This window comes from Falco rusticolus, chromosome 7 (genome assembly GCF_015220075.1).
Source record: "Falco rusticolus isolate bFalRus1 chromosome 7, bFalRus1.pri, whole genome shotgun sequence".
NCBI classification, from domain to species: Eukaryota; Metazoa; Chordata; class Aves; order Falconiformes; family Falconidae; genus Falco; species Falco rusticolus.
In genome coordinates, this window is record NC_051193.1 from 41,230,254 (window position 1) to 41,257,136 (window position 26,883).

The 26,883-nt window shown below is 40.8% G+C and overlaps 2 protein-coding genes and 2 long non-coding RNA genes across 10 annotated transcripts; 2 read left to right on the forward strand and 2 right to left on the reverse strand.

Moving 5' to 3' along the window:
* Window positions 1-2,189: 2,189 nt before the first annotated feature.
* On the reverse strand, window positions 2,190-6,493 carry LOC119150804. The gene is made up of 2 exons (XR_005105213.1): window positions 6,210-6,493; window positions 2,190-2,373 (listed from the first exon to the last, which is right to left on the reverse strand). It is a non-coding gene; the product is annotated as an uncharacterized LOC119150804 (long non-coding RNA).
* Window positions 2,531-7,759, forward strand: LOC119150801 (alpha-1-antitrypsin-like). 3 transcript variants are annotated; one of them, XM_037393741.1, is made up of 5 exons: window positions 2,531-2,647; window positions 3,456-4,145; window positions 4,637-4,907; window positions 5,640-5,787; window positions 6,500-7,759. In XM_037393741.1, the coding sequence occupies exons 2-5, from the start codon at window positions 3,473-3,475 to the stop codon at window positions 6,704-6,706; spliced, it is 1,299 nt and encodes a 432-aa protein (XP_037249638.1). In that variant the 5' UTR covers window positions 2,531-2,647; window positions 3,456-3,472; the 3' UTR covers window positions 6,707-7,759. The 3 variants fall into 3 exon arrangements, with proteins under 3 accessions (XP_037249638.1, XP_037249639.1, XP_037249637.1); XM_037393742.1 differs by having other exon boundaries at window positions 5,640-5,709; XM_037393740.1 differs by lacking the exon at window positions 2,531-2,647 and having other exon boundaries at window positions 3,311-4,145.
* LOC119150803 lies at window positions 7,301-22,530 on the reverse strand. Of its 5 annotated transcripts, XR_005105209.1 has the most exons (4): window positions 20,257-20,351; window positions 19,618-19,724; window positions 15,459-16,328; window positions 7,301-9,154 (listed from the first exon to the last, which is right to left on the reverse strand). It is a non-coding gene; the product is annotated as an uncharacterized LOC119150803 (long non-coding RNA). The 5 variants fall into 5 exon arrangements; XR_005105208.1 differs by lacking the exon at window positions 15,459-16,328; XR_005105212.1 differs by lacking the exons at window positions 15,459-16,328; window positions 19,618-19,724; window positions 20,257-20,351 and adding an exon at window positions 21,451-22,530.
* LOC119150802 (alpha-1-antitrypsin-like) lies at window positions 18,561-24,885 on the forward strand. The gene is made up of 5 exons (XM_037393743.1): window positions 18,561-18,757; window positions 20,358-21,027; window positions 22,537-22,807; window positions 23,460-23,607; window positions 24,609-24,885. The coding sequence occupies exons 2-5, from the start codon at window positions 20,370-20,372 to the stop codon at window positions 24,798-24,800; spliced, it is 1,269 nt and encodes a 422-aa protein (XP_037249640.1). The 5' UTR covers window positions 18,561-18,757; window positions 20,358-20,369; the 3' UTR covers window positions 24,801-24,885.
* Window positions 24,886-26,883: the final 1,998 nt, after the last annotated feature.

Consider the following 26,883-nt stretch of genomic DNA (forward strand, 5'->3'; position numbering starts at 1 on the left):
AGACAGTAGTGTGCCCTTCCCTGTTTTGCTGCTTGACTATGCAGCCGTGTGAGACAAGCATGGGACTAGAGCCTTGGTTTGAGACCGAGGGGAAGAAGGTGCAGTTACATTTCCAGTATTTCCTTCAGACTCCTACCTGCAGCTCCCCACCAGTACAGTGTGCTCCTGTTCAGAGGTGTTGAACACCTCGTGTGGGACATTTAGACACCTGACATAGGTGGGGGCTCCTGCTCGGGAGCCATATGCTTGGGAGCTTGCTGAGAGGGACGGATGTGTTGACCTGGTCACGGGGCCACTGCTCCTTGCTATATATTACCATAGTTCTCCCTCCTGGCACAGGCTTTCATCTATACTAATGCTCTTTTCTGAGAAGATGGTGAAATTCTTCACCAATGCAGTCCAAAAAAAATATTAGTATCTTCATTATTTACACTGTATTGCTTTTGAAGTTTGTGTTTTATAAGAACATCTGCCAGATAATGCTCTTCTGTGCATGGTTTAGCAGTAAGTAACAAAGCAAACACATGAGCAGGCCACATCCACATGACAAAATCCTTTTGGATTACAATACATCTTGTGTTCACTTTTCCTCAACTTTTACATTTAAAATTCAATTATCAAGGTTTGTACACGAAGAATTAATTTCTTGAAGACAGATGAAGCAAAACTTGCATGAAGGAATGGGTACATCTGGGTTCCCTGATGGAAAATTTAAGTTAAAATGGAGGCTAGAGTTAATGGAAAATTAGAAGCATCTTCTAGGTTGGTTCTTGTGCTGGTTTTGCCTGGGACAGAGTTAATTTTCTTCATAGTAGCTAGTATGGGGCTATGTTTTGGGCTTGTGCTGGAAACAATGCTGATAACACAGCGATGTTTTTGTTACCACTGAGCAGTGCTTACCCAGAGCCAAGGCCTTTTCTGCTTCTCACAGCACCCCAGCAGTGAGCAGGCTGGGGGTGCACTAGAAGCTGGGAGGGGGGGCAGCTGGCCCCAACTGACTAAAGGGACATCCCATACCATATGATGTCATGCTCAGCATATAAAGTGGGGGGAAGAAGAAGGGAGGGGGGGGGACGTTTTCAGAGTTATGGCATTTGTATTCCCAAAGAACAGTTACACATGACAGAGCCCTGCTTCCCTGGAGATGGCTGAACACCTGCCTGCCCATGGGAAGTGGTAAATATATTTTACTTCGCTTGCATGCATGGCTTTTGCTTTACTTGTTAAACTGTCTTTATCTCTCAGTCCATGAGTTTTCTCACTTTTACTCTTCCGATTCTGTCCTCCATCCCACTTGGGGTGGGGGGGGAGCAAGCAGCTCTATGGGGCTTAGTTGCTGGCTAGGGCATTGCTGGTTGCTTTTTGACAGTTCATAATCCACCCTGTAGTTACTGGGCAATGGTTCAGTGATTGATGGATTATGGATATTACCCACACAGGCTGCCATCAGCCTCTCGGGGTGTTCTGGCAACATGGAATCAACAGGATGAAGACTGCGTATTTCACACCTACATTATGGGAATGATATTATAACTGCTAAGTGGAATGACAAAACCATCTTACACAATGGAAAGGAGTCCTGCAACCTGATGGGTTAAAAATATCTTTTCCTGCCTTAGTTTGTCCTTGAGTCGTCTGTCCCTATATGATATTCAGCTCTGAATGTCATCCAGTGGCACCAGCATGCCGCCTTTAGCACTAGATGAAAGGCAAATTGGCAGCCTGCTTTTGTGTACTGCTGGGGTCCATTTCAGTTACATGTTATACAGAAGACTAACCTGAGGAAAAAAAATGACCACATGTCTCTCTTTGTAGCCGGTCTCTGGAACTGTCCAGTGTGAGTGTTCTTTCTCAGCAGTGGTGGGTTTGTGTATTTTCTAAAAAAACAGGGGAACCCTCTTCACCAGCTCCCCAAATACTCAGCCACAGGTGATGGTCAGCAATGAGTGAGCAGCTGTATTGACCAGAAATTTCTCACAAGAGTGGTAGAGACCGTTCACCAATCACATAGAGTCTGCTCCCCTTAAGAAAAGCCCCAAAACCATTAAATGTGGTGTCAAAGGTTGTGACTGAGGTATACAGTAATTCAGAAGGACTTTCTAAATCCAAACCCTGTTTTGAAATCCTGACAGAGAGGTTATGACACTGGCAGTGTCCCCGTCCCATTTATTGGTCACCCAGGACCAAGCTAAGAGGATGGTCTGGCAGGGAGGCTGTGCTCCCTGGTGAGCTGTGCTGGTGGCTTTGTCCCCATGGCCAGACCCAGGCAAGGAGTAGCCTTCATGTGAAGTCACAGCATTCAGCTCCAGTCGCAAAGGATATGGCTATGGCTCTCCTGGCAACCACCCACAGCAGCAGGCTTCTCATGTCAACCTGCAAAAATGGAAGCAGTAGGAGATACAGTCCCGGCTCCACTCCCTCTCACCCACAGCCCCAGCACCCAGCCCCTTTAGCTTGTGTCTGGGTTGGACAAACTGTCCAGAACATCTAGTGTTACTACTGCTTGCTGTGCATCCTCACTGGTAATTTTTATTTGAACTAATTAATGATTAACGAGTGTGCTCTGCTTAATCCTGTTCAATGGTACTGAAGAGAAGAATGAGCAGACAAGGCCAGATGGACGCAGCAAGATCCTTTTTGTAGCACTGTAAGTACCCTCTTAGTTTTCCCTTGGATTGTTTGGACATTTCATTTTGGGGGATTATGTTGTTGCCTTTTCACATGTAAGCAGAAGGATATACGTGTTATGCAAAAAAAAAAAACCAAACCCACAAACAAAAACAAACAAACAAACAAACAAAAAAAACCCCAAACATGCCAAAAGCCAGCAAGAACTGGCTGCTAGTGAAGATACTTCACATAATTAACTGAAAATTTGTTTCGGAAACGATAGAGATGCTTATAGATCTTGCTACCACAGTGATCCAATATTTGGATCCAACTTTGAAGAAGTTTGAAGATACAACAAGACCCAACTCTGAAGAAACTGTAAAAGTATTTTGTAATTTTGGTCCTATATAGTATGGTCTGTGTTTATATCGCATATTTGTTTAATTCAAATTTAATTCTTTAATTACTTGATGAATTGAGGAAGACTAGCAGGGCTGCAGTATCCACCCTGCAGTACTGAGTACAAAATCAACTTCTACTTCTTCTGGAGAAAAGGCAATAAGCTTCCAGTTATTTGCAAATTTTAAAAGATTCAGTCCGACCCTATTTTTTAAAAGTTTATATGGTCAAAATTACTTCTTTTGAGAGTACTTGGTTATACAAATAGTGTATCAGGAGGCATATTCCTTCTGAGGATCACTGGCATCCATTAGGAATGCAAAATATAGAAGTGTGGGATTTTGGAGAACAGGTGTGCTCTGAGAGCCTCATTTTACTTGGCTGGAGAACACAGCCCGAAGAAATTAATTTCCATGCCATGTTTTGTATGTCTATCTCTTTTCCAGAAACAGTTATAAGGAAAATGAAGCCCATCTTCTCCTTGTGTTTATTGCTGGCTGGTTTGTATACTGTTTCCCAGTGTCATCAGCATCCTCAGTACCGCAATAAGCAGGATGGTCCTAAAGGGGCACGCTACCCAGGACGCAGCTCTCATGGGGAAGGAGTTTATTCAGTTAAGAACAAAACCTTTGTCAAACTAGCTTCCAGCAATGCTGACTTTGCATTTTCATTTTACAAGCTGGTCACATCTGAAGCAACCGATCAAAATATTTTCTTTTCACCCATAAGCATCTCTGCTTCCTTTGCAATGCTGGCACTTGGTGCTAAGTCAGCGACACTGACACAGATTCTGGAAGGGCTTGCCTTTGACCTGAAAAAGATTCAGGAGCAGGAAATACATGAAGGTTTTTGCCAACTCCTCCACATGCTGAACCGCTCAGACAGCGAGCTCCAGCTGAGCCTGGGTAATGCCCTTTTTATAGAAGAGACGCTAAAACCACTACAGAAGTTCTTGGATGATGTCAAAAGCTTTTATGAATCTGAAGTCTTTTCTACTGACTTTAACAACTCCTCTGGCGCTGAGAATCAGATCAACAATTATATTGAGGAAAAGACAAATGGGAAAATTGTTAAGCTAGTGGAAAATCTTGATCCTCTCACTGCAATCATTCTTGTTAACTATGTCTTCTTTAAAGGTAAGAAATATCAAAGGGTGCCAAGGCTGTAACTTAGATGCTTATTGCAGGGAATAAAAACTTAAGAGAAAGAAACTATAGTTTAAATATTTTAAATGGAGGATACCATGTTCAGTATCTAGAAAATATTGCTATAATCACATGTATATCTGTTGTCGGTATAAATGTGTTCTCACTTGGTTGAGCGAAAGACCGGGTTTTTTAACAAATATCTTTGTTGAGTTTGGCAAATTCTTTAATGTGATTATAGACATTCTCTATTGAGAAATGGTGTTTTCAGTATTTGTCTGTAATTTTCTTTAAGCACCTGAAATAAAATAAAAAAATAATAATAAAAAAAAAACGCTGCAATGCTGTAATACCTGAGGATGCAGTAACTTCAAAAAGATACTTGCTCTAATCAAAGGAAGGCTGTGGCACTACATCCTCTTTTGTTCACCATGACCATTCCTACTTGTATACCACTGAATTATTTTTCTTTTTGTCATAAGCCCATTGGGAGAAACCTTTCAGTACTTCATATACAAAAAAGGAGGATTTTTTTGTGGATCCAAAGACATCTGTAAAAGTTGACATGATGTACCGGAAGGGTTACTACAGAACTTACTTTGATGAAGAGCTGTCCTGTTGGCTGGTTCAGATACCTTACAATGGAAATGCCGCAGCATTATTTATTTTGCCCGATGAAGGGAAGATGAAGCAGGTGGAAGATGCTCTCTTGAAAAAGACTGTATCTAAATGGCAAAAGTTCCTCCAAGAACGGTAAGTGTTTTTGCTAAGGTGAGAGGTGACCATGTTGTAGATTAGTAGTGTTTATTTCACCAAGAAAAAACATTAAAGGCCAGGTAAAATTTTGCTGAACTCTGTTCACTTAATGGTCCCTCTCTGTGCAGGACTTGCCTTTTCTTGGAAAATTGAAAAGAGACATGGGTAGTGAACAAATAGGGCATTGAATTTGGGATACATCTCAAGTTAAGTTCCTGGCTCAATCACAAATTGCTTAGCACCATGATGAAGTTAACAGATCCTTGTTTCATACAGACATTGTGAAACCACAGTGGAGTAGCTATTGGGTGTTAGGGTGTTAAGGGCATTGTATTTAAAAGAGAAAATTTTCTATATTCAGCTTTACTGCAGCTATTTCTGTGGTGGCCCAGGCCCTGTGTATATACAAACAGCCTTAGGACAGCTAGCTATTATCTTTTGGAGAAAAAAATATGTTACTTGGCAGTAGTAGCTCTGTTTGCCACAGAGTTGGTATAGTTGTGTCTTCCACCCCACTCCTTGAACCCCACCCTGGAGACAGAGGGTAACATGGGCTCATCCTGCTCCATCACTCCTCATTAGATAGCTAACCTGATCAGAAGTGCTATGTGAACCCTGAGAGCAGCCTTTTAACATTTAGGAAAATAAATGTGAAGTGTCACTATATTGATGCCATTGAGGAGTGTTACCTAGATGACAATTTGTCCCTATTTGTTTTATTTGTTACAGAAAAATACATCTGCACATTCCAAAATTTTCTATTTCTGGTACCTATGATGTGAAAAAGATAGTCAGACAAGTGGGTATGATTGATCTATTCACCCCACAAGCGGATCTGTCAGGGATTACTGGGGAGTCTGGACTGATGGTTTCAAAAGTAAGTCAGCCCATGAAACACGGCAACCACAGTATTTGTCTTTTCCCAGGAACATGAAAAGCTTATCCCAGCCTCTTTGCAGTATCACTCAACCAACATATGCCAGTCTGGAGGCAAAGCAAGCCCTGTCTTTCCTAAACCTGAAGCCAAACATGCTTACAAGGGCTTATACATACATGGTTCGAGGTCGAGGAAGGAGGCATACATATAATTAAATGCTCTTTTGGCTATTAGACAAAATTATCTAAAGGTAGCACATTAGCTTTGGTAAAATCTCCTCTAATTCTGCCTGCAGAGGGCAAAAGGCTGTTATTCCTGCCCTTCTAGTGCTCTCAGAGTTATTTTTTTCAGCTAGATGATAGGGTAAATTCACAATAATACATGAAGTTGCCAAAGGCAAAACTAAGTCTAGGCTAAATTACCAGGTTTGCTTCCAGGGTTTCATGCCATCAGTTATCTTGAGTGCTCTTTGGCTCTCTGCTCCTTGAGGGTTAGTCACTGCACACGCAGCAAAGAGGGCTAGCAGGAGTGGTCTGATGGCTGCTGCTGCTACAGTGGGAAGAGGAACGGCTGGTGATGACCTTCCCAGAGGCTGGTGCTGCCAGGTCTTGCCCTTGCCAGGGCTCCATTTGGCAAGAACAAGGAGGGTGGCAGGCTGCAGTCTTCTTGCTGGGTTGTCAGTTGGAAGCCGTTTTGCTTTGTGTCCTTGCAGGTGATCCACAGAGCCATGCTGAATGTTCACGAGAATGGCACTGAAGCAGCGGGGGCCACAGTGAAGGATATTACCTGGAGATCTGGTGATTTTCCTCAGCCGCCTCGAGTCAGATTCAACAGGCCCTTTCTCCTGGTGATTCTGGATAAATACACCCGCACCATCCTCTTCATAGGGAAAATTGTAAACCCTCTGAAAAATAACTGATTGACATTGAGGACATGCACTTACAGACATCTCTGGCTAAATTCCTGTGATCCAGCAAAACGTTTATGTGTGTCTATCACTACATACTAGTGCTCCTCTTTCAACCATTATCCTTATATACATTATTAATCCCTTAAAACACAAAAACTATTTTACCTTGTCCCAAAGTCACTGGTATTTCCCCCAGTCTACAGCCAGGTATAGCTTGTAGTGTTAATGAAATACAAGTCACTTTTCACCAGTTGTGTAAGAAGCCCTTCCTGACATGCTCCCATGGGATATTTGAGATGGTTCAAAGTCTCCAGATGATGTAGCTATTGCTGTACACTCAGTGTGTGTATGAAAGAGCAGGAGAAGTGAAAGGGGGAAAAAGAGGTGCAAGGTGTTAAGTGTTATTTAATCCACTAACCTTTGATGATCAGTGTTAAATGCAGATTCCCTTAATATTGAAGAGAATTTCCATTAACAACTTTGGTTTTTAACCAAGTATGATATGAAGCTGCAGGGTCAGTGACTGGGACGCTGGAGGACATACCACTGTAAAGGGTTGATCAGTGCAGCTGTTTTAACTTGCCTCCTCCTGCCGCCTCCTCAGTGGAAGCCCTCCTCAAGATTTGCTTTACAAATAATGTTTATTCTGCCAAGGAAGGAAGCCATACCAACAAAAAGACTCTGTTTTACTTTGCTAATATAGCTATTGCTGCCAATGCCCTGAGATAAAAGTATGGTGGAGCCGTCCATAACACAGCACCAATTTCCTTTTCATGGATTTGTTGTCACCATCATTTTTCTTTTCTCCTGCTGACACTGCCTTCACTGTCACACTTTCCAGCTAGACTTGTCAGACTGTGGTAGAAAAGCAGAGGAATGAAAAACTGTAACTTCAGAGAGTTTGTATTTCCTCAGTAAGAACAGCAGAGCTTTTCTAGGGACTTTTAACATGCATTAAACTGTCATAGACAAACTTACAAAATGTAGGTAATACTTGAGAAGTCACCTTTCTAAATGTTAGCAGTGGATTATAGAGTAAAAATATACTGTGAATTGACATTTGTACCTTTTAATTTACAATTTCTTGAGTCTAACTTATTGCTCTTGTGTTGTTTTACAGTGACTCAACTGATAGGATTTTAACATACCAGCTACACCAGATAGTTGCATGGTTATGAAAGGAAAGAAACACAAATCAGTAAATATTTAAATTATTTTTCTTTAATGTAATAAATCACCATCATTAGCATGTCTTATTAAAATACAGAAAGAAAATTAAAGTGCTTAAATTACAGACTGATTAAATCTTTTGCTACAGAATATCTCAAACTGGTAGAAAAAAAAAAGTAAAATATAAATAGCAACTTTTTAGGCTTTACTGTCTTAAAATGTCTGTGAAAAAAATAACTTTAAAATTATTGTGCATATTTCTAAAATATAATTATCTTGATTGGTTTGGGGATCTTTATTCTCTTTGACGGTAAACTATGCTATCAATATTAGTAAATTGTAGCTGTAAGTATACTAATAAGGAATATAAGAAGCTTTCCATGTCTATCTGCCAACCACGTAACATGACATTCACTCTCAAAGTGCTCTTCATGTAAACCAGTGACAAAAGTTTCTTACTCAAAACTGTGTTTAGCCTGTTCAATATTTAGTAACAAACAGTTGGTTTCATACCTCTAAACATAACAAGGGCTTGGGTTTGGTGTAATACAGATAAACTGATTCTATAGAAGATCATTTAAAAGTTCTTGGCAAATCTCAGGGCTAGTTCAGGATGGCATGCCAAAGTCCAGCTGTGCAATGGCAAATGTCTCTGTAGGTGAATACAGAGACTTTGTGTTTGTTGTTCCTCATGGACCTCAGATCAATAGTCTTTGTTTGTTCGTAGGAAAAAGATACCTAAAAGATATTTTGCCAATCAGATCTCACTTTGAGAGGTAACTTTGTTGCTTAACTTATTTGAAAGTGGCTAGAGAAAAATCAAGCTGAATTAAGAACCAAAAAAAATCATGTTGGTAGGGACTCACCTTCAAATGGGAGCAGGGACCTTATATATACGTCTTGCTTCCATTTCCTTTCTATTTTGACAAAAACCAGGGAGTGCCCATCACTGCAAATGTGCAGCAGAAAGCAAATTTGTGTGGTAAATAATGAGTACAGAAGGATTGCACACACCTCACCCCCACAAACTGTCAGCCTTAAGGTACTCACTGATACAGTGCAGGCATGGTTTGTTCATTCAATCTGCTGGTTTATTGTGTCTTCTTTCCTGGACTTTTGTTTCTTGGTTTGCTCGTTGACTGTGAATTTTGTGACCAAGAAGCCTCAGTGCAACAAAGGACTTTCCTCCTAGTTAGTCAAGAGTTTCTGCTGCTGTGTGCAAGCACTGTGGTGTACCACTTCAATGCAGTGACACTGCTGGAGGATGGAGCTGGCCTGATGAACCACCTGAGGGAAAAAGCGTGAAGGAAGCCTACACACAAATCTGATGTGGGAGTGCATGCAACTGTGCACATGCAGGAGCTGCAGCCTCAGCACTGCCTGTGTGGACCCTAGGAGAAACCCATGATGGTATGGCTGAAAGTAGTCTTCTGTAAAGGCTGTTTTAGGTCAACAGCCATAGAAGAAGACTTGCCAGCACAGCAGAAGTTTTGCAACAGCACATGCTGAGCAGCTCTCTGAAATAAGGAGCAAAGGAAAATAAGCACTGCGGGAAGAGCGGTACTCTGTGTATTTGTTGTGATAACTAGGAAGGACTTGTCTAGAGAAGTGAAACAAAGTCTAAAAGCATAAGTAAGGAGCTCAGAAACCAGGGTTAACCCCTGGTGGATATAGATTTAATTCTTACCTACAAACACTGTGACATTTGAAGAAAACTAGCTGCAATTCTGAGTAGTACTAAAGATCATAAAAGAAGGAACAAACAAAAATAAGCAGTGTATACGGGTGGAGGGGCAGACAGGGGAATAATATGTTTAAATTAATTCAAAGAAAATAACATATTTCAAACAGGCAGTGGTTAGCACCAATGTGCACGGCTGTCATTGTTCCTAGAGCTGTGCACCATCTGCTAGAAAGAAACTAAAGGTGTATAACATAAGCCACAGCTTTAAAGGTTATGGGCTGAAAAGCAAATTGTGTATTCTGCTGGAAAGACCTACTAACCTCTGTAAAACATAAGCACAAATAAGAACCCATATTTTGGCAACGGTAAAAGGCACAGGCTGAGCAATGAGAAAAAACTCCTGACCAAACCGAGGCATGTAGTTCTGATGTCAATGTGTCATTATCAAACAGGAGATATCATAGAATCATACCATAATTTAGGTCCTTTGCAAAGTAATCACCTCTTAATCTGTTTTCTAATGTGTAACTACTAAATAGTCACACCTTATTAGCATTGTCTTCATACTGACTGACCTCTTACATTCTTGTACCGTATGATACTGTTCTTTCTGCATATCAAGCTTAGGATGTAATGACAAAGACAAATTTTAGGAAGGTTTGTAAAGTTCTGGTGAGGACTGACCCAACGATACTTCAGGGATGGTGAGGAAAGAGTCTCCCCTTAATGACAGCATACCTTTCCTGGTGCTCGTCATCGATCAGCACACCCACATTGTTATCTGAATGGGAAAATTGTTATCCCTGCAGGAAAATAGTGCCATTCACGTCACAGACCCGTCAGTTGGGGGTGTCCAATTTCTCAAAGTCAGATGTCATAATTTGTGTATTCAGACAGTCTAGCAATTGTCATACAATTAGTAATTAACAGATATTCCTGGGCAGTACTTTAAAAAAAATGTTTAAATGGACCTGCAAGTGTTTGTTATGAGTTAATTGAAAAATACATCTTGGACTTTTATCACAATACCTTTAAAAGAAATTAAACCACCAGATGCCTGCATTGAAAAAAGAGAAAAAGGAAAAGACCTTACTCAGAAGATGATTTACATCCTCCAGGACTATTTTTACCTTCTTACCCAGTTGCCTTATGCCACGTGGAGTGCAAGTGATAGAACAAAGAGCAGATGACACCTTGGCTAAAGGGGCATCTTGTAAGTGGTGTGAACATGAGATAACATTCATATTGGAGCCTGCGTTACCAGTGTTATTTATGGCACAGTTTCTTATTTTACCTCTGTAAAAGGGTGGTTTTGACAGTGGTGGTAAAGAGAAGCACCACTCTACAAATCAAGGACTGGGAAAATAGCTGCTCTTGCAAAATGTTGAGAAAATAGAAATGTTCTTGGAAGTTCTGTGAAGAAACATGTCATGTCTTGAAAAGCATGACTCTCTCCTGAAAAAAGGCTAAAGCCCATAGGGAGCAGGTGGGAGGGAGAGGGAAATTACCAAGGTGGCCAAGATGTCTACGTTGTGCTGTGAAAGGCAGAGACACAAGTTGAGGTCCCTCTTGCAGCTGCCATGAGGTAGGGAAGCTGGAAGTGAGAGCAGCCTGTCTATATGCTGGGGCTCATTAGCCCATCATGCAATGTAGACTTAGAGCCTTTCTTAGGCTTGACTGGAACTTAATTAGCAGTTGTTAAAGCTTTCGGCGTAAACAAGCCAGAAAGTGATGCCAATGGAAAGAGAATCAAAGGAAATGGTTGTAGAGGAAAAGATTTAATGCCAGACTTTTCACCTCCATCGGTTTGGTGTTGTTTAGTCACCGAGCCCAGGCTCAGACCCATGCTAGTGCAACTGCACAGTTGCTTCTCTATCCTTGGAGTCCAAAAGTTGGCAGGGGTTCACCACTCACATGCTGACGACATAAGGTCCTTAAAGCTTTAAAACTTAAAGCTTTAAAAGCTTTTAAAACACTCAGGATAAAGATTCTGCCTTTCTGTTAACTTTCCACACTTGTGCCATTTTTATGCTACACTTGCATTGTCTGATTTATGTACTGTATGGTATATATAAAGTTTTGGGTTTAAGCTTTTGGCTCTGGCATTTGCATATCTTTGAGTCTCTGGGGCAGGCTTCCTGACCTTCTTTCTCCAAGGCAAGCTCATGTATAGGAGCTGGCAGCTGATGTGACACAATCACTTCTTACTCCTTCTTCCTTATTTTGGAAGTAGGTGGGGCTCGCCCTGCACAGCAGTTTTACACATCAGCAAATGGAGTTTCTCTTCTGAGACATAAAATACATATATATATGTAAACTGCCAGCAATTGCCACCTTAGTATCTGCTCAAGACTGCTCCCTGCCAGGCTCAATGAGGTGATGATTACCTCTCTCTTTTTGATTTTGTAGATCTGGTACAGTGGAGTTAAACCCAGTGTTTAGTTTAGACCTACTTGCATCCAACTAATTCAGTAAAGTCCTATGAATCATAGATGAAACTCAGAGCCATTCCAATCTGAGGTGACTCACTTTTTGGCCAGTTTTTGAATAGTATAAAACGTGGAGGCTCCTTAAAGAAATAATTCACTTTCATCACTAAAAAGAAAATAAGGAAAAAAGAGGAGGACAAAACCAAATTTGGGGTAAACACCCATAGTTGCAATTCTTGCTTCTTTAAAAAAAAAAAAAATCCTTTCTGTAGTTCTGCCGCTGTACAAATGAAGGCATCACAGATACACATCTTCATTTACTTCAGCACAGCAAAATTAAAAGAGCAAATTAGTTCAGAGGCTGTAAGGGGGGTCTGATATGTCACATCTTTCCATTTTATAACAGTAAAGACTATGTTTATGTAGTTTCTGTTTTACTGACATTGATCCCCAAAATGTTCTTCCCTTGATGCCCCAAGAAATCCAGCTCTTGTTTTCTTTCCAAAGCACTCCAGTTGGATGTGACCTGTGTGCTTTGGATGGAGGTGGGATTTGGGTGGGGAAACGTGATGAAAGGTCACGAGAAGTTTAAGGGGAAAACAGCCTCTCTAAACACTTCAGTATTCATGGAGTTTGGCAACGTAGAACTAACCACTGAGACCTAAGCCTTGTATCTCATTTCTGCGGGCAAAAATGAGGAATTATTTTTGGCATTCTGTGGATTTAATGGGTGTTCCAGTCTTTCTTTAGAAACTACTTCAAAAACGTTAATTAAACCCCCTTTTTCTCATTGCATGTTGGTCTTTGAGTTCAATCACAGATCTTAACTAGCATAAAATTAACCACTCTAAGAAATATTGATGGCATTCTATGGAAAGATAATTTTCCTCTATGGAAAGAAATAATTTTCATCATGCTTTCTTACTTAGTTGTCAATGCCATTCCGTACTATCCTGTAAGTGACAGCCAGCAAACAAGAAATCCACTGTGTGATTAGGTACAGACAGCAAAGAAGTCCACTGTAGGTTTCACTAACTGGTCACCCCAGTAAACAGTACAGCTTCAGAGCTGTAAATTACATAAACATATCCTGGAAAGCAGGAACATATTTGAAACCTGGCTTATCTCAAGGTAGGCACCAGTAACGCTGACTTCACATTTAAGCTTTACAAGTAGACCATGGCAAAGGAAAGTAACGAGAACTTTTTATTCTCTCCTTTGAGCATTTCTACTGCTTTCACAATGCTCTCCGGGGCGGGGTGTGTGTGTGTGTGTGTCTTTCCAGCTCCTGGGCTAGCTTTCTTCAGATGTATTCATGCCAGGGAGTCACTGCATCAGGGACCTCCCTTCACACTTCTGCTGTCCAATTCCCATTCCTGTGGATTTTGTCCCCTTTCTTTGCAGGATGTTCACAAAGCCCTGCTGGATTTTGGTGGGAAGCACAGGAAAGCACAGGGCTGCTGAATATAAGTTTAGTTCTTGTCCTCTCACTATTCAGCATTCGTCACAGATTGTGACAGCAAACAGTGAGGACACTTTGTCTTAGATTTTTGGGTTTGGAAATCCACGTAAGGGAATTTTCTAATCTTGCACTTGTGCTATGAATATCAACATGTGAAGAAAAGAAAAGGGGTAATGTTTAAAGTATAAAAAAAGATGCTGTAAACTTAAACCTGTGACTATCTCTGTGCAGGCTTAATGCTGCCTTGAGAAGCCTAGCTCTGTGCAGGCTCTTGCACCCTGATGGAATGGTGCATGTTGGAGATATCGTAGTGTTAAGGGCTTTGCCACATGAATTGTGGTTTCCTGGATGATCCAAATGTTTGACATGACCAAATGTCTAGAGTATGAGTTTTGTATAGACATTGCCAATGTTTAGCTTGAAAACATCCTCTATCAAAACTCAAAATAAAGAGCATGTTATCTTATTAACTGTGACCTAGTTTTAAATTGGACAAAAGGAAGCAAAGTTTCTATGCAAAGAGAACTTAAAATAGCAAGAATTTAACCACACAATACTTGAAAGGCAAAGAAAACTTGCAAGGAGTGATCTTTCTTTCACATTCATACATGCATCACTAGCCAGCTGTACTAACAGATAGTGTGCCAGCAGCAAGCTGTCAGATTAGGCTGGGCTAATTAAACCTTATTACTTTGTTAGGCATGGCTCATTGAACATCCACTGTGTAACTGTTTGCAGAAATTCACCAATTCTTACAGCCCTAACTGAGTGAAAACATGAAGTTAGAACTGTCTTTAATATCAGTTACAAAACCCAACATGGTTGTCTCCCATAAAAGTATAAACACATCAGATTAGAGTAACCCAGCACATGAACTGTGTTTATATTACAGCTAAGAGCAAATGTGCTAAAGAGAAAAATGAAGCAAGCCAGCAAGAGACATTTCAGTTGCATCCAGAACCTGTGTTTGTATGCTTAACAGGATTTTAAGCTGCTGATTTTAAAAAGTTTAAGCCAATCATTACTACTCAGAAAAAAAAAAAAAGGTTAAATTACAGCTACTTAGAACCAGGAAGACTTTTCCACAGACAAACTTTCCACTACCATAATTAGAGTTTTCAAAGCGGGAGTTTTAAAATTGCACTTTGTAAGTCACAGCAGGGTTCCTGGATAAAAAAATTACTTGGCCAGCAAATATCAAGCACCTGCTAAATGTAAGCGTGAAGTACAGATGATTATTAAGGCACTTTCATTTTGGTTCAAAAACATGGATTTAGAAAATCTCTTCCCAGCCATTCTGGTGTAAGAAGTTTGCTTTCCACATGACACAGAAAAAACTATCAAATACGTAAATTCTACAGGTTTTCTCTGAATCAATAAATACTATATATGTACAGGAAACTTTTGATGGTTTAATGAATGAAATAAAATGGGATTATATCCTTTCTTTACTGAGGTTTTAGAGCTGAAAAGTTATCTTCAAGGCTTTGCAGTATGAAAATTATAACACAACCATTTTGTACATCTCTATAACCAAGCTGCGTTTCTCACTGCACTTCTGTAGTTGGGAGTGCTTTTTACATGGGTATCTATTAAAAGAAAACTAAGGAAAATCTTGAATAGATGTTAGAACTACAAAATATGAAATTTGTTATCCAAAAGTAATGATTTTAATTGCAGTCAGGAACTGAACTCCTGCTGTATTATGTTTGACTGACATGTGAATACCATTTCTATCTAGACTCAACAACAATCATAGATCTATGTTCTCTCTGGATGATTTGATGATACCATTCATCATCTGTAACTTCCATAGTGATTGTTTGAAATGCATATGTTTACCTCTAAAATTATCCAAATCACTATGTTGAAGACTCATTAGAGTAACAAGCTCCTGACTTAGAGGTCTCATTAATTTCAACCTACAGTATAAATGAGCATGCAGGATCTGTCAAATAGGATAACAGATCCAAGACAAATATTTTTTAGAAAAATAAATGCAGGGAAGGTTCTTACATGAACCACCACCAGGCTAAGTGTGGCTTGTCTTCCTTGCAGCCTCCTTCCCTGCTGACTTGAAGGCCAGGGGTGGGCAGACCTCATAAACTTCCATTTTTGCAATAGGTCTATGGGCACATTTGAATGCAGCCACATACATCTTCAAGACATATTCTAGATAGGCTCTTCAACACAACACTGACCATTGCTCCAGAACCTGCCCCCCCCCCCCCCCCCCCCCCCCCCACACACACACACACTAACTGCATCCTTTCAGCTAGAGTTTGGTGCTGGGGTAAGCACTGGTGAATTTTGCAAACATGTATACTGTCTTTGTAGATGGGACATGAAGACAGCCATGGACCAGCTGTACAGGTATGTGATATGTAATGTGGATATTACAGGTCTTCCAGAATGGGGTGGCCGTGTCTGCTCTGCAAGCCCTTGGTCTGAATCTTCCCTCAGCTAAAGCCGACATTCTGCTGCCTTGAGACATTGCCATTGTTTGTTTTGCTTTTCTTTCAGAGGGGCCAAAATAACAAGAGTTATGTAACAGCCCAAGAAAATGTTTATATACAGTGATGCTTAGGGTGGTCATTGCATTCAGCAGAGCACGGCTGGGGCTGCCTAAGGTTGCAATTTTTGCTGAGCATTTGCTGATGAAAGGAGCTCAGCAGTTCATACCAAAGACAACTGGAGTAAAATAGTATGAGTACAGTCACATGTTCAGGAATAAACTAAGGTGTAAATCAAAGCAGCAGTGTACGTACATTGTGCAGGTTACTCTCTCCAGAAGCAGGCCCTGTGGTGGACCAGCTGTTGGCTTGCAGAATCTCTGCTGATCTCCCTAGTAGGACAATGGACCACTTCTTCGAGCCACCAAGAACACTGATAATTGAAGCAAAGAGGCATATTTTGAAAGAGTTTCAAAATCAAGACACACTGATTTTCAACAACAGAATAATACAGATGAATGTCTAAACAGCAAAAACATCTGCATTTGTGTCTCTGCCAGAGTTTTCTCACTTAACTGAAGCATGCTTTGGTTCAACTCAGAGTCGTGCAGGGAATCCAGAATTACCCCCAACCCTTGCACATAACTCTTCTTTACAACACTGAGTCTTGCTCCTGCTACCTTCCTCTTCAGCTGACTGTGCAGCTGCACAGTGGACTCTACTGCCCAGGCTTCCTCTTCTGGTGTGACTAAATCTCAATTTTACTCAGAGGCTCAAACAAAGCCTCTGAGTGTGGGACTCTTTCTGAACCAATGCTAATTTCATTTGGGGGGAAAAATCCAAGCTGAATGTTAATTACCCCTTCTGTTCTGCTTTTCATAGAACAGAAAGTTAGCTTGGTTTAACATATTGTAGCAGGTGTCCGAGCCGCATGATTTAGGAAACTAAAACCCCAAGGCAGCCCGTAACACACCTCAGGAGATGTTTCAGCATTTGTGTCATTAGCTAGCAATAACCTAGGAAGCTCTGTCTGGTAGAACAGCTGCTCATGGTCATGGACCTCTTCTCTCTGAAGTGTTTGACTTTGGCAGTTATGCATGTTTAGGGACAGCAAACATGAAAGCCAGCTGGCCCTGCAATCACTGACTTCTACCTGCTCTGCATGGCTACATCAGCGTTTATCTGTGTCCTCAGATAATTTTGTTTTAATCCTTGTAATGTTTAACAGAAGTGTAAATGCTTAACGCTGCTCAGTTGTATGACTAAAGAAGTAGCACAGAACAGCCAACAACCTGACTGTCTTGGGGCACTGTGAGCATCTCACTCTTTTTCCTGAAAGTCTGCATTTGTGCAATCATACATTCCAGCTTATGCATTATTTTAATTCATATGCACTGGGTTTGTGCCTGGCAAAAAGAGAACAGTGTGCTCCATCAAGCCTTACTGGACCTACACAAGCACTCCAGGGCACAGAAGTGACTAGTACTCTAGTAAGAAAAAATACAAATTCAAAACTAAAGTACTCAACAGCAAGTTCTGGCTATACCTAAAACAAGCATGTAGAGTTCAGCTGTATTCTGAGGGAGGGGCGGGGAAACACCGAGGCTGTAGATACTGTGCAGGGAACCTAGCTCCCCTACCAGTGGCATGGATCCCAGTAGCTAAAGAACTGCCCCTGAAAGCAGCACAGCTGGGAACTAGGAACAGCCATGCTTACACTGTTTTACTTACGGAGGGGATTGCGCCACCCCTCCCTAAGCAGATGTGAACAAGTCCTGCAAGGTGCAGCAGAGGCATAGAGGGACTGAGAAGGCATTTTCCTGACTGGCTGATCAAAACATGCATCTAAACAATTCAACCAGCCACGAAGGCTTGTCAGCTAGCTTCACAGCACTTACCTTCCTTTGGAAAAATCCCGGGAAATTTTAAATACACCTCTACAAGATGGCTGAGGCTTGTTGTTTGAGACTGCCTGGATTTGTTACTGGTTAATATTATTGGGTTACTGTCTTGTTTGCTATTCTTTGAGGGATTGGGGACTGTGTCTTGATTTACTATTTATATGTTACAACAGTTGCATTTGTTCAGTATTGTATTTGGGCACTCACAGTGATGGCACACATTTTATGCAGCTTTTTCAAGTACTAAAATCTATACTAAGACTTTTCAGGTCTTGATATATTGGGTGCTCCTTGACTGAGAGAATTACTAGCTTGTGAGAAGACACTGTGTCTGAAAGATTGCAAGATTACTGTTCAATATCCAGCTAAAATTCACCATTCTTACACAAATGAATGAAGTATCCATGTTATTAATGAGGATAAGAGGATTCATTGCCTTCTGAGTAGTGACCAGTAGGGTCTCTACTGTGTAGAAATAAAAGATAAGATGTTGACACTGAAGTGGAGTCCAGTGGGTTGGGTAACATAGCTAAGCCCAAGCAGTACTCTCTGCAGCTCCCTCACCCTGACCCTGGCCCCTTCAGAGCTTAGTGCTGGGCAAAACTGTGTGTCTCTAGATGAACGGTTATCTCTGTCTCAGGAAGTGTATAGGGAAAAGTAGCTGCCCTTGGCACCAAAATCTCATTTTCAATAAATATTTGCTTAGGAGTTACACATCCTTTGATACACAACACTCCCCTCTACTGACCAGCTGGGCCCCGTGGTCTTTGTTCTCTGTTTGGAGTGATGTGGACATACGCATACAGTGTCCAAGAAAACTAGCTTCATCAATATTCAGCTTTGTCCTTTGTGTAATAGGTATTTGAAGCCACATAATGTTTAACAGAGGAAAACAGCAGTATGAGTAAGGCAGCAAGAAACAGCACAACCCATACGAGAGCAGGACCCTTCTGAATGTAAAGTAAGTACCCAGTTATCTTTACCTTAACAATTTTGATGCAGCTGTAAGGCACTTAGCTAGTGAGTCATGAAGCACATCTGCTTTTGAGCATGAAATCTGGTTTCTAAGCACTCAGATGACAGCAGAGCTTAATTTCAAGAAATATTGAATAGCAGATTCTGGGGATACGTTATAGCAGCTCCACAGAGTATGACTGTGGTCTGCTGAATATCTATCCCAAATAGCTCTTTCACATCTAGAAGAAACCTGTTTCATTAACAAGGGGGAAGTAGTCTGACTTCCCAGATGTCAGACATTTTTTATCATTACTTATGTTCCCTAAAGCTTACAACCAGATAACTTAAACTGAAGTGAATGAGCTGGCTGATTTATACCAGCACAGTCCAGACAGGATTCATAAATTCATTTTGCTGTACCAGCCTTCTCTGTAAGCCCCAATTTACTCAGATGTCACAAAGTAAAGCTGTGGAAGGGCAAGCTGGCTCCTTCTCACCAAATCTTAGTTGTCAGTGTGCTGATACAGGGTGGGAGAAATCCCAATAAACTTCTCATCAGCTCTGCTGAACCTGTCGGAGTGCCTTTGTCATCCACTGGGGGGTGAGCAGGTAACTCATGTGAACTTCCCTGGAGCTTCAAGTAGGACATTAAATGAAGGCTATTTGGAGCTGCTTTTCTAGTCATCAGTATAACTCTCACCTGTTTTATGATAAGTTACATATCTTAGACACTACAAATCATCCCAACATGTTCTTAGTCTAACTGGTGAAAGTGAAAGCAATAAACAAACAAGCAAGCAAAAAAACCTGGCAAGATGTCATGATCAAGGTTTATGGCGCTACTCTGGCCATGGGCCCATTTACCTTATGAGAGGTGACTTCCTGATGACACAGAGTTTGGAAAGACAGGAGGGGCCAAGCCCACACTACTGACCTCTCCCTCCCAGACCGGAATTAGGGGAGGAATCCATCTGGAAGACACGTTTCGCATGAGTGGTTGTTTAAAAGCAACATATTCTGATCTAATCAGGTATTGAAGCAGAAAAGTATTACCAGCTCTCTTGTGATTATTCACCTCGTATGTTAAAATGAGTCAGAGATGAGAGAAAGAATACTACTTTTGAGTGCTGCAATCTTGTATTGTTTCCCTTTGACATAACACTGTCATTTGACGTAAACCTCATTCAATCACTAATAGCATAATAACCCAGAGAGATCTTAGAGATAAACACAAAAGAATTAAGAGATGTTCCTGATGTGCTGCCTCACCATAAAAGGATTTGCACAGAGACACACACACAAAGACTTTTCACTGTTCTCCCCCTCTCACTCTTATTTTTCTTTAATACTCACATGTTTCTTTCTCCAGTAACTTGTAAAAAACAGTAAAACAGAACTGGGGTAGGCACCAATGGATAGGAATTGCAGACAGACTCAGAAGCACAAGGATTTTAAAACCACTTAGACAGTAAAAGAAGCAGGTTATGAGATAACAACAATTACCTGTTTAGCTGTTGAAGGTAGCAGCAGATAGAAATAAAAGATGAGATGTAGACACAGCTGATCTTCAGCATCCAAACCCATTTCATTCTTTGTCCACACAGTAGCTGCAAAGGATGATGAAGACCACCCTCCCGCTGTGCTTGCTAGTGGCCATGTTTCACCTTACTGTCCACAGCCTGACCCAGACTGACCACCACAACAGCAAGCCCAAGGCAACTGACCCCCAGAAGCAGCACCTCCATGAGGGGGATTCCCTTGAGTCCTGCCAACGGATAATCCCCAGCAACACAGACTTTGCCTTGCGGTTTTACAGGCAAGCAACCACACAAGAACCTGGAAAAAACATTTTTTTTTCCCCAGTCAGCATCTCCACTGCCTTCGCCTTGCTGGCTCTGGGGTCCAGAGCCACTAGCCAGGCTCAGGTGCTGGAAGGGCTGGCCTTTAATGTCACCAACACCCAGGAGGAGGAGATACACAACAGCTTTCATCATCTCCTCCTGTTGCTGAATCGCCCTGACAGCCAGGTACAGCTGAGCATGGGGAACACCCTGTTCATCGACAAACACCTGAAGCCACTGAAAACATTCCTGAAGGACATGAAAAAGCTGTACAAAGGAAAAGTTGTTTCTGTTAACTTCCAGAATTCCACGGAAGCTAAAAAAGAGGTCAATGATCATATAAAGAACCAAACCCATGGAAATATAAATGAAATACTTAAAGACCTGGATCCAAACACTCTAGTGGTGATTGTTAGCTACATTTATTTCAAAGGTATGTTACATAGATGTTTTACTGCAGTTCCTCAGTTTCACCTGCACTAAAACAAATACCCCAGATTATTTCTGAATTGTTTTTAAAAGAAAGGCCAATGCTAAGATTAGGCTATTATGATAAGAAACATTTAAAGTGCTTACGCTTTGAAACCTCTTCAACATCTAAATTTTTCTAGCATATGTTTAGGCTTCTAAGCATAAAAGTTCATCTATGTGCAGTCTTCAAGTTCTAGGGAATTGCAAGAGCACAACAGATTTATGCATTTGTGAATTTGTCTGTCAGGTTTTTTCTAATTATTTCAAAAATTACGTTTTCACCTGCTGTATAAAGTAAAAAAATAAATTCCAAATATGGAGATTAAGAAAAATTGCCCAAAACTTTAATTTACTTACAGTCCATGCCTATTAAATGGGTAGGTACCTCTAGAGTTGGAGACCAAACGTTCTATAGCTTGTCTTCACGTTATACACATTCCAAGAGGTTCTTGTGAATGCATTACTCTGGTAATGATTAACTTCCTCTTAGATGTTATATCCATTTCTAGCAGCATGCAGGACATACATGGAATTTACCACCCAGAAAGGCATGTTTGGAAATAGGCGTACTTCCAGCAAAATAGATTTTAAGTACTTCATTAAATTTGGGTGCCCTAGTCTCAGGTATCCTAGTCTCAGATGCTTTACTCTGAGGCATTTCTTTATGACACCAGAGTGTATTTTTTTTTTTGCTGGGGTGGCAGGAAGGAAAGCTCAGACTTATGAAGTTGTCAGAGTACTGTGGAATTTACATTCCATTATTTATTAATCTATTTTATTTTATTTCTATTCAACATTATAAACAAGAACATACTTACAGAATGGCGAAAGCTGTGATCCCTGTGTACATGTTCAGTGAATGACCAGATTTAATACAAAATAAAATATCACAGAAAGTTCAGTTGAATAAATATCAAGAGAATACCATTTTGAAGATTAAAGCCCTGAAGCCCTATTCCATTTCCCATAATGCAGTTATGATAAGGCCCAAAAGTTCAGGTCGCTCTTGCATGTAAGCTTTTCCTTAGTGCTACAAGATGAAGAACACATGAAAAAGCATAAAAGGAGCTTAACATGGTACCTTTTAAAAGCCAGACATCTGCTGTGGAACTGGCTTTACAAGCAATAATCTAAAACCAGAAATTAACCCACTGGATCCTGGTCAGCTTTCATTTTCTTCAAATAAAATGTAAGGTAATACGATGAAGTTACTTCATTTAATCTATCTGACTGAGGAAGGTGTTGTACAAGTCCATACAAAATTTAACTTGGATATTTAGTCGTTACTGAACACAGTACAGCAAAGATAACAGGGCACAAGTTCTTTAATAAACCTGTAATATCTTTGATCTTCAAGTCTAAGTGTAAATCTTCAGATGTGGGTTTATCTGATGTACATTAGTTTGGACTATATTAATATATCCCCCCTGAAATAAGCATTCTATTGCATGCTTTCTCTTTCCGGTTTAAGCCTACTGGGAAAATCCTTTCAATATTAAGGGGACTCACAAGGACTATTTCCGTGTGAATGCAAACACCTCAGTTGAAGTAAGGATGATGACTCGAGATGGATTTTATAAAACATACTCTGACAGGAAGCTGTCTTGCAAGGTGGTGCAGATTCCTTACAAGGGAGATGTTGCAGCATTGTTTATCCTGCCCAATGAAGGAAAAATGCAGCAGCTGGAAGATGCCCTGACAAAAGACACTGTGTCTAAATGGGAAAAATCACTTGAAAAAAGGTAAATATAGAATTCTGATCCGACGCATGAAGGCAGTCAGAATCCAAAGTCTGAATATTATGATCAGGTTTTACAGTTACTGGCCTTTGCTATTGATTTGAGATAGCCATGGAATAGGTATAAAGGGACAGATCAAATGATTTGATACCTTCAGCAAATATTAGAATCAGCATTGCCTTGTGATAAGGGAAGACATCTGTGAGCTGAGAAATTTTGTTTCTCCACACACATTTTCTAGTTGATGTTAAGAACCTCCCTTGTCTTAAGCACAATATGCTAAGAGGGTTAATACTGCAACATAGAAATCAGATACCTCAAGAGGGAATGGGGTGTGGATTCCAAAAGAAAAACCTTCAGGGCTAGAAAAAGACTGCACACTTAGTCCACCAAATGCCGGCACCACCACTGCTTTCTGTCCCATCAAGTGACTCTGTTGCAGAATCAGACAAGAAAGTCCATCTGATACCTTTCTCATTATGTACTTTCTCATCCTTCAGAATCATCATCTTCCCATCTTCTTTTTGTTGCCAGATGTTTTTCAGATGAAAAGACTAACATTTTAGCACAGAAGAACTACCAGCAAGTTGGGAGTCTTCAATCCAAGGCATGTTTTCATTGCATTAACTGCCATAATTTTATTTTGAATTAACAGGAGGATAGAAGTGCATATGCCAAAAATATCGATTTCAGGCACCTACGACTTAAAGAAGATGTTAATGAGTCTGGGTGTAACTGATGTGTTTTCTGACCGGGCTGATCTGTCTGGAATCACAGGAAAGCCTGATGTGAAGGTTTCAAAAGTAAGTTTGTCAGCAGAAACAATGGTCTGTGGATTCCTCAATACCCAGTTGTCTTGCCCTAAGCTATGTTGTGAAATTTTACTTATTACTAGGGCTGGCTGATAGTCTGAACTAGAACATTTAGCTGATAAAGTGACTTTAAGTCTCTCCATGTCTCCAAGATCTGTAGATAAGGGTACTGTCTTCTGTCTGAGAGGCAAAGGTTGGGAGGGGTGTAGCGTAGGTCCCAGGAACTAAACACAGCCCAGTTTCTGCATGCAAAAAGAAGTGTCCATGGATATCTGTGTTGGGGATGCCTTGCATATCTAGTAGAAAATATGTCCTTTTTTTCTAACATGTGCATTCTATAATTTTAAAGGATTTTAAAACTTCTATTGCTGTTGAAGGTCCTGATGAGTGCTAATCATGTAAGATTGACCAGACTTGAGGAAAACATCCCATTTACTGAAAATAATGTGAAGAGAAGCAGATAAAGTGAAGAGAAAGGGCTAGCATTCTTACAGCCATTCTGAAAGCAGTAATTACAACGTTATTGTAATTACTATTGTGGTGCTTGTAAAACAAAAAGATTAAAAATGGCCAGCAATAATTTAACAAAAAATTTGTTGTCAAGGTTGGATTTCTACTGGCTAAACTGTAATGCATGTGCTATGAGGGATACAGACAAAGCAGTTCTGGCGCCCAACTTCCTTTTCCTCTGAAACTGTCATTCCTTGTGAATTTGCTTGAACATTCTGCTTCCAATTCATTCCACAAGGTGTGCAGTTGCTAAGGTCTGTGTTGGATACACATGCTGTGAGGAACACTGAATGTGAGAATACTTGCTTATTAAGACAACACTGCTGAAAAAACCCCACCATGGGCTATAGTAGCCTTCTTCCTGGTTCCTGGCCTACCAGGAATTTTTGTGAAAGGCAGTAGCTGAATTAACTTAGTGTTAATTTGAATAATTTCACACCCTGTCCTCCACAAACATTAATTCTTGCTATATTTTTTTGTAGGCTGCTCACAAGGCCCTGCTGAAGATTCATGAGAATGGCACAGAGGCTGCAGCAGTCACTGGCACAGATTTTCTTCCTCATTCTGTTCCTCCCGTTGTTAAATTCAACCGTCCATTTTTGCTGTTGATTGTTGATCAATATACTCAAAGCATCCTCTTCATGGGAAAAATTGTAAACCCAACTGAAAAATGACTGGTCAGTGGCTGATCTTATTGATTTGAATTGATTCCTCATGCAATTGTCGTTCAATGTGATTAAAATTCTATCAAAACAGTTACTAACAATTTCCTTTTTCCAAAGAAATGAGGCAAGAGTGTGGTCGTTCTTAAAACCACAGTTTTTACTTCATTCTCCAGTAGAAAGTAAACACTGAGATACACCTATTAGTGAATTAGGAAGAGTTTTATAAATCAACCTTTTAAATACCATTGTACAACAGCTTTGAAAAACAACTATCCAGCTGAGAGAACCAGTTTAAAACATTTTAAGTAAAGGCTGAATGAAGAGGCCACTCCTGACTTGTGGGTAGGAAGGAAAGCAGATGGTGAGTTTTGCTCCAGCTGGTGCCAGCTCTCACTGGGTCCTGGTGCTGAAGGGCTGACATGTGGAAATGTAAAATACAAATGCAGGCCACTCAACGATCTTAGTTCTTCTCTTCCACGTGGATGTCATTAATGGACAAAATCATTTTTTACCTCTGAGGATATCTGTGTCAAACTGACGTCTCTCTCCTAACACAGCCTTATGGATTCAAAACAGTGTCAAAATCCAGTCAAGGCTTGGAACTTGTGAGAATCTGGAGCACCAAGAAAAGGAATATATGCTGACAGAAACACAGCCAGTCTGGTGTGGTGTCAGCCTGACTCCTTCCCTGTTCCATCCTGTGGGATCAACAACAGATGTTTAGCAGTGATAGATGTATTTAACACTGCTCAGGGGTACAGCTGCATAGACTTGGGTTAAAAACACCCAGACCCTTCTTAGTATGTTGAACCTCATTCAATTTCTTTAAATATACTGGGTTAGTGGTAGGAGTTTAATTTTTTTAATCAGATTTGAGTCTATGGGATCAAGAGGTCAATTTGCTAATAAAGTAATTAGTACCCAAGAAGGAGCTACTCTGTAGAGTCCAACCTCTCCAACTGTTACCTGCCCACACCAGTCTGTGTGGTTAGAGCATTTGCCTTGGGTACAGGATATTCAGGAATATTCATCTTCAGACCCCTTCCTTTCCTGCAGGCAGACAATCCCATAGCTGCAGCATCCTAAACTCCAGGCTGGTCAGGTTGACTGCTGCAGAAGGAGAGCTAGTGTTGAACCTGGAGTGCTGGTAAGGGTATTTGCCTGGAAGATAGAAATCAATGTCTGCCCTTCCCTGGATGGAAAATGGGTTTGACAGGTAAATCCTAATGAATTCTTTGCAAACTACACTGTTGAGTGAGTGGTGGCTGAAGTAAAGGTATCTTGTGACATTGGTAGGGCTTCTAGGAGAAGGAAAGCATAGCTTCAGATCACATGGTGGGCGAGTCAGTCACTTTCAAACCAAGCCTAGGCACTTCCTTTGAAGGTCAAGTCTTTGCCATACACTCCATTAGGACATTCACAGCTGGTGCCATCCACCCCCATTGTGTTGGCTTCTTTGAGTCCCCCTTTAAGGTAACAAACTCTACACAAGCATCCTATGTGGAAGCAGTGGCTAAATCAAAGCTGGGGAATATTTTAGTTGGCTGACACCCAAGAAGGGCTACTGGCATTGCTTCATAGATTTAATCTTGCGTTTCATGAACAAATAGAAGATCAGAAGGGATAGGGTATGAATACCTGGAAGGGGTAAAACAAACATTGAGATCAATTATATTCCCAGAGTTTACATCTCTGCTAGTAAATAAAGTTCTCCAAGGTCAATTCTCTAGCCATGAGGACAACTGGCTCATCAAAGCTCATATCCACGTTGCTTAATTCTGACCCTGCAAGACATCTGGGCTGCTTATTGGAAATATCCCCTGACTTATGGTAACTCCATAAAAATGCTTTGCACTTGTTTGGAAAAATCATAGATGGCATGAGTGATACCTATGTCTGAAACTGTACCAAAAATGGAAGAGTATGAGTGACTGCAGGGTGATGGTCCAGCCTGCGCTCCAGCATTGCTCAATGTACTAATACAAATGGAGCCAGAATGACCAGCTCAGGGGTAGGATACTGTCCCTCTGTCATTCAGCCCTATGAGCTCCCCTTCTGCTAGCAGTCTGCCTTTTTTGAATAACACTAAGTT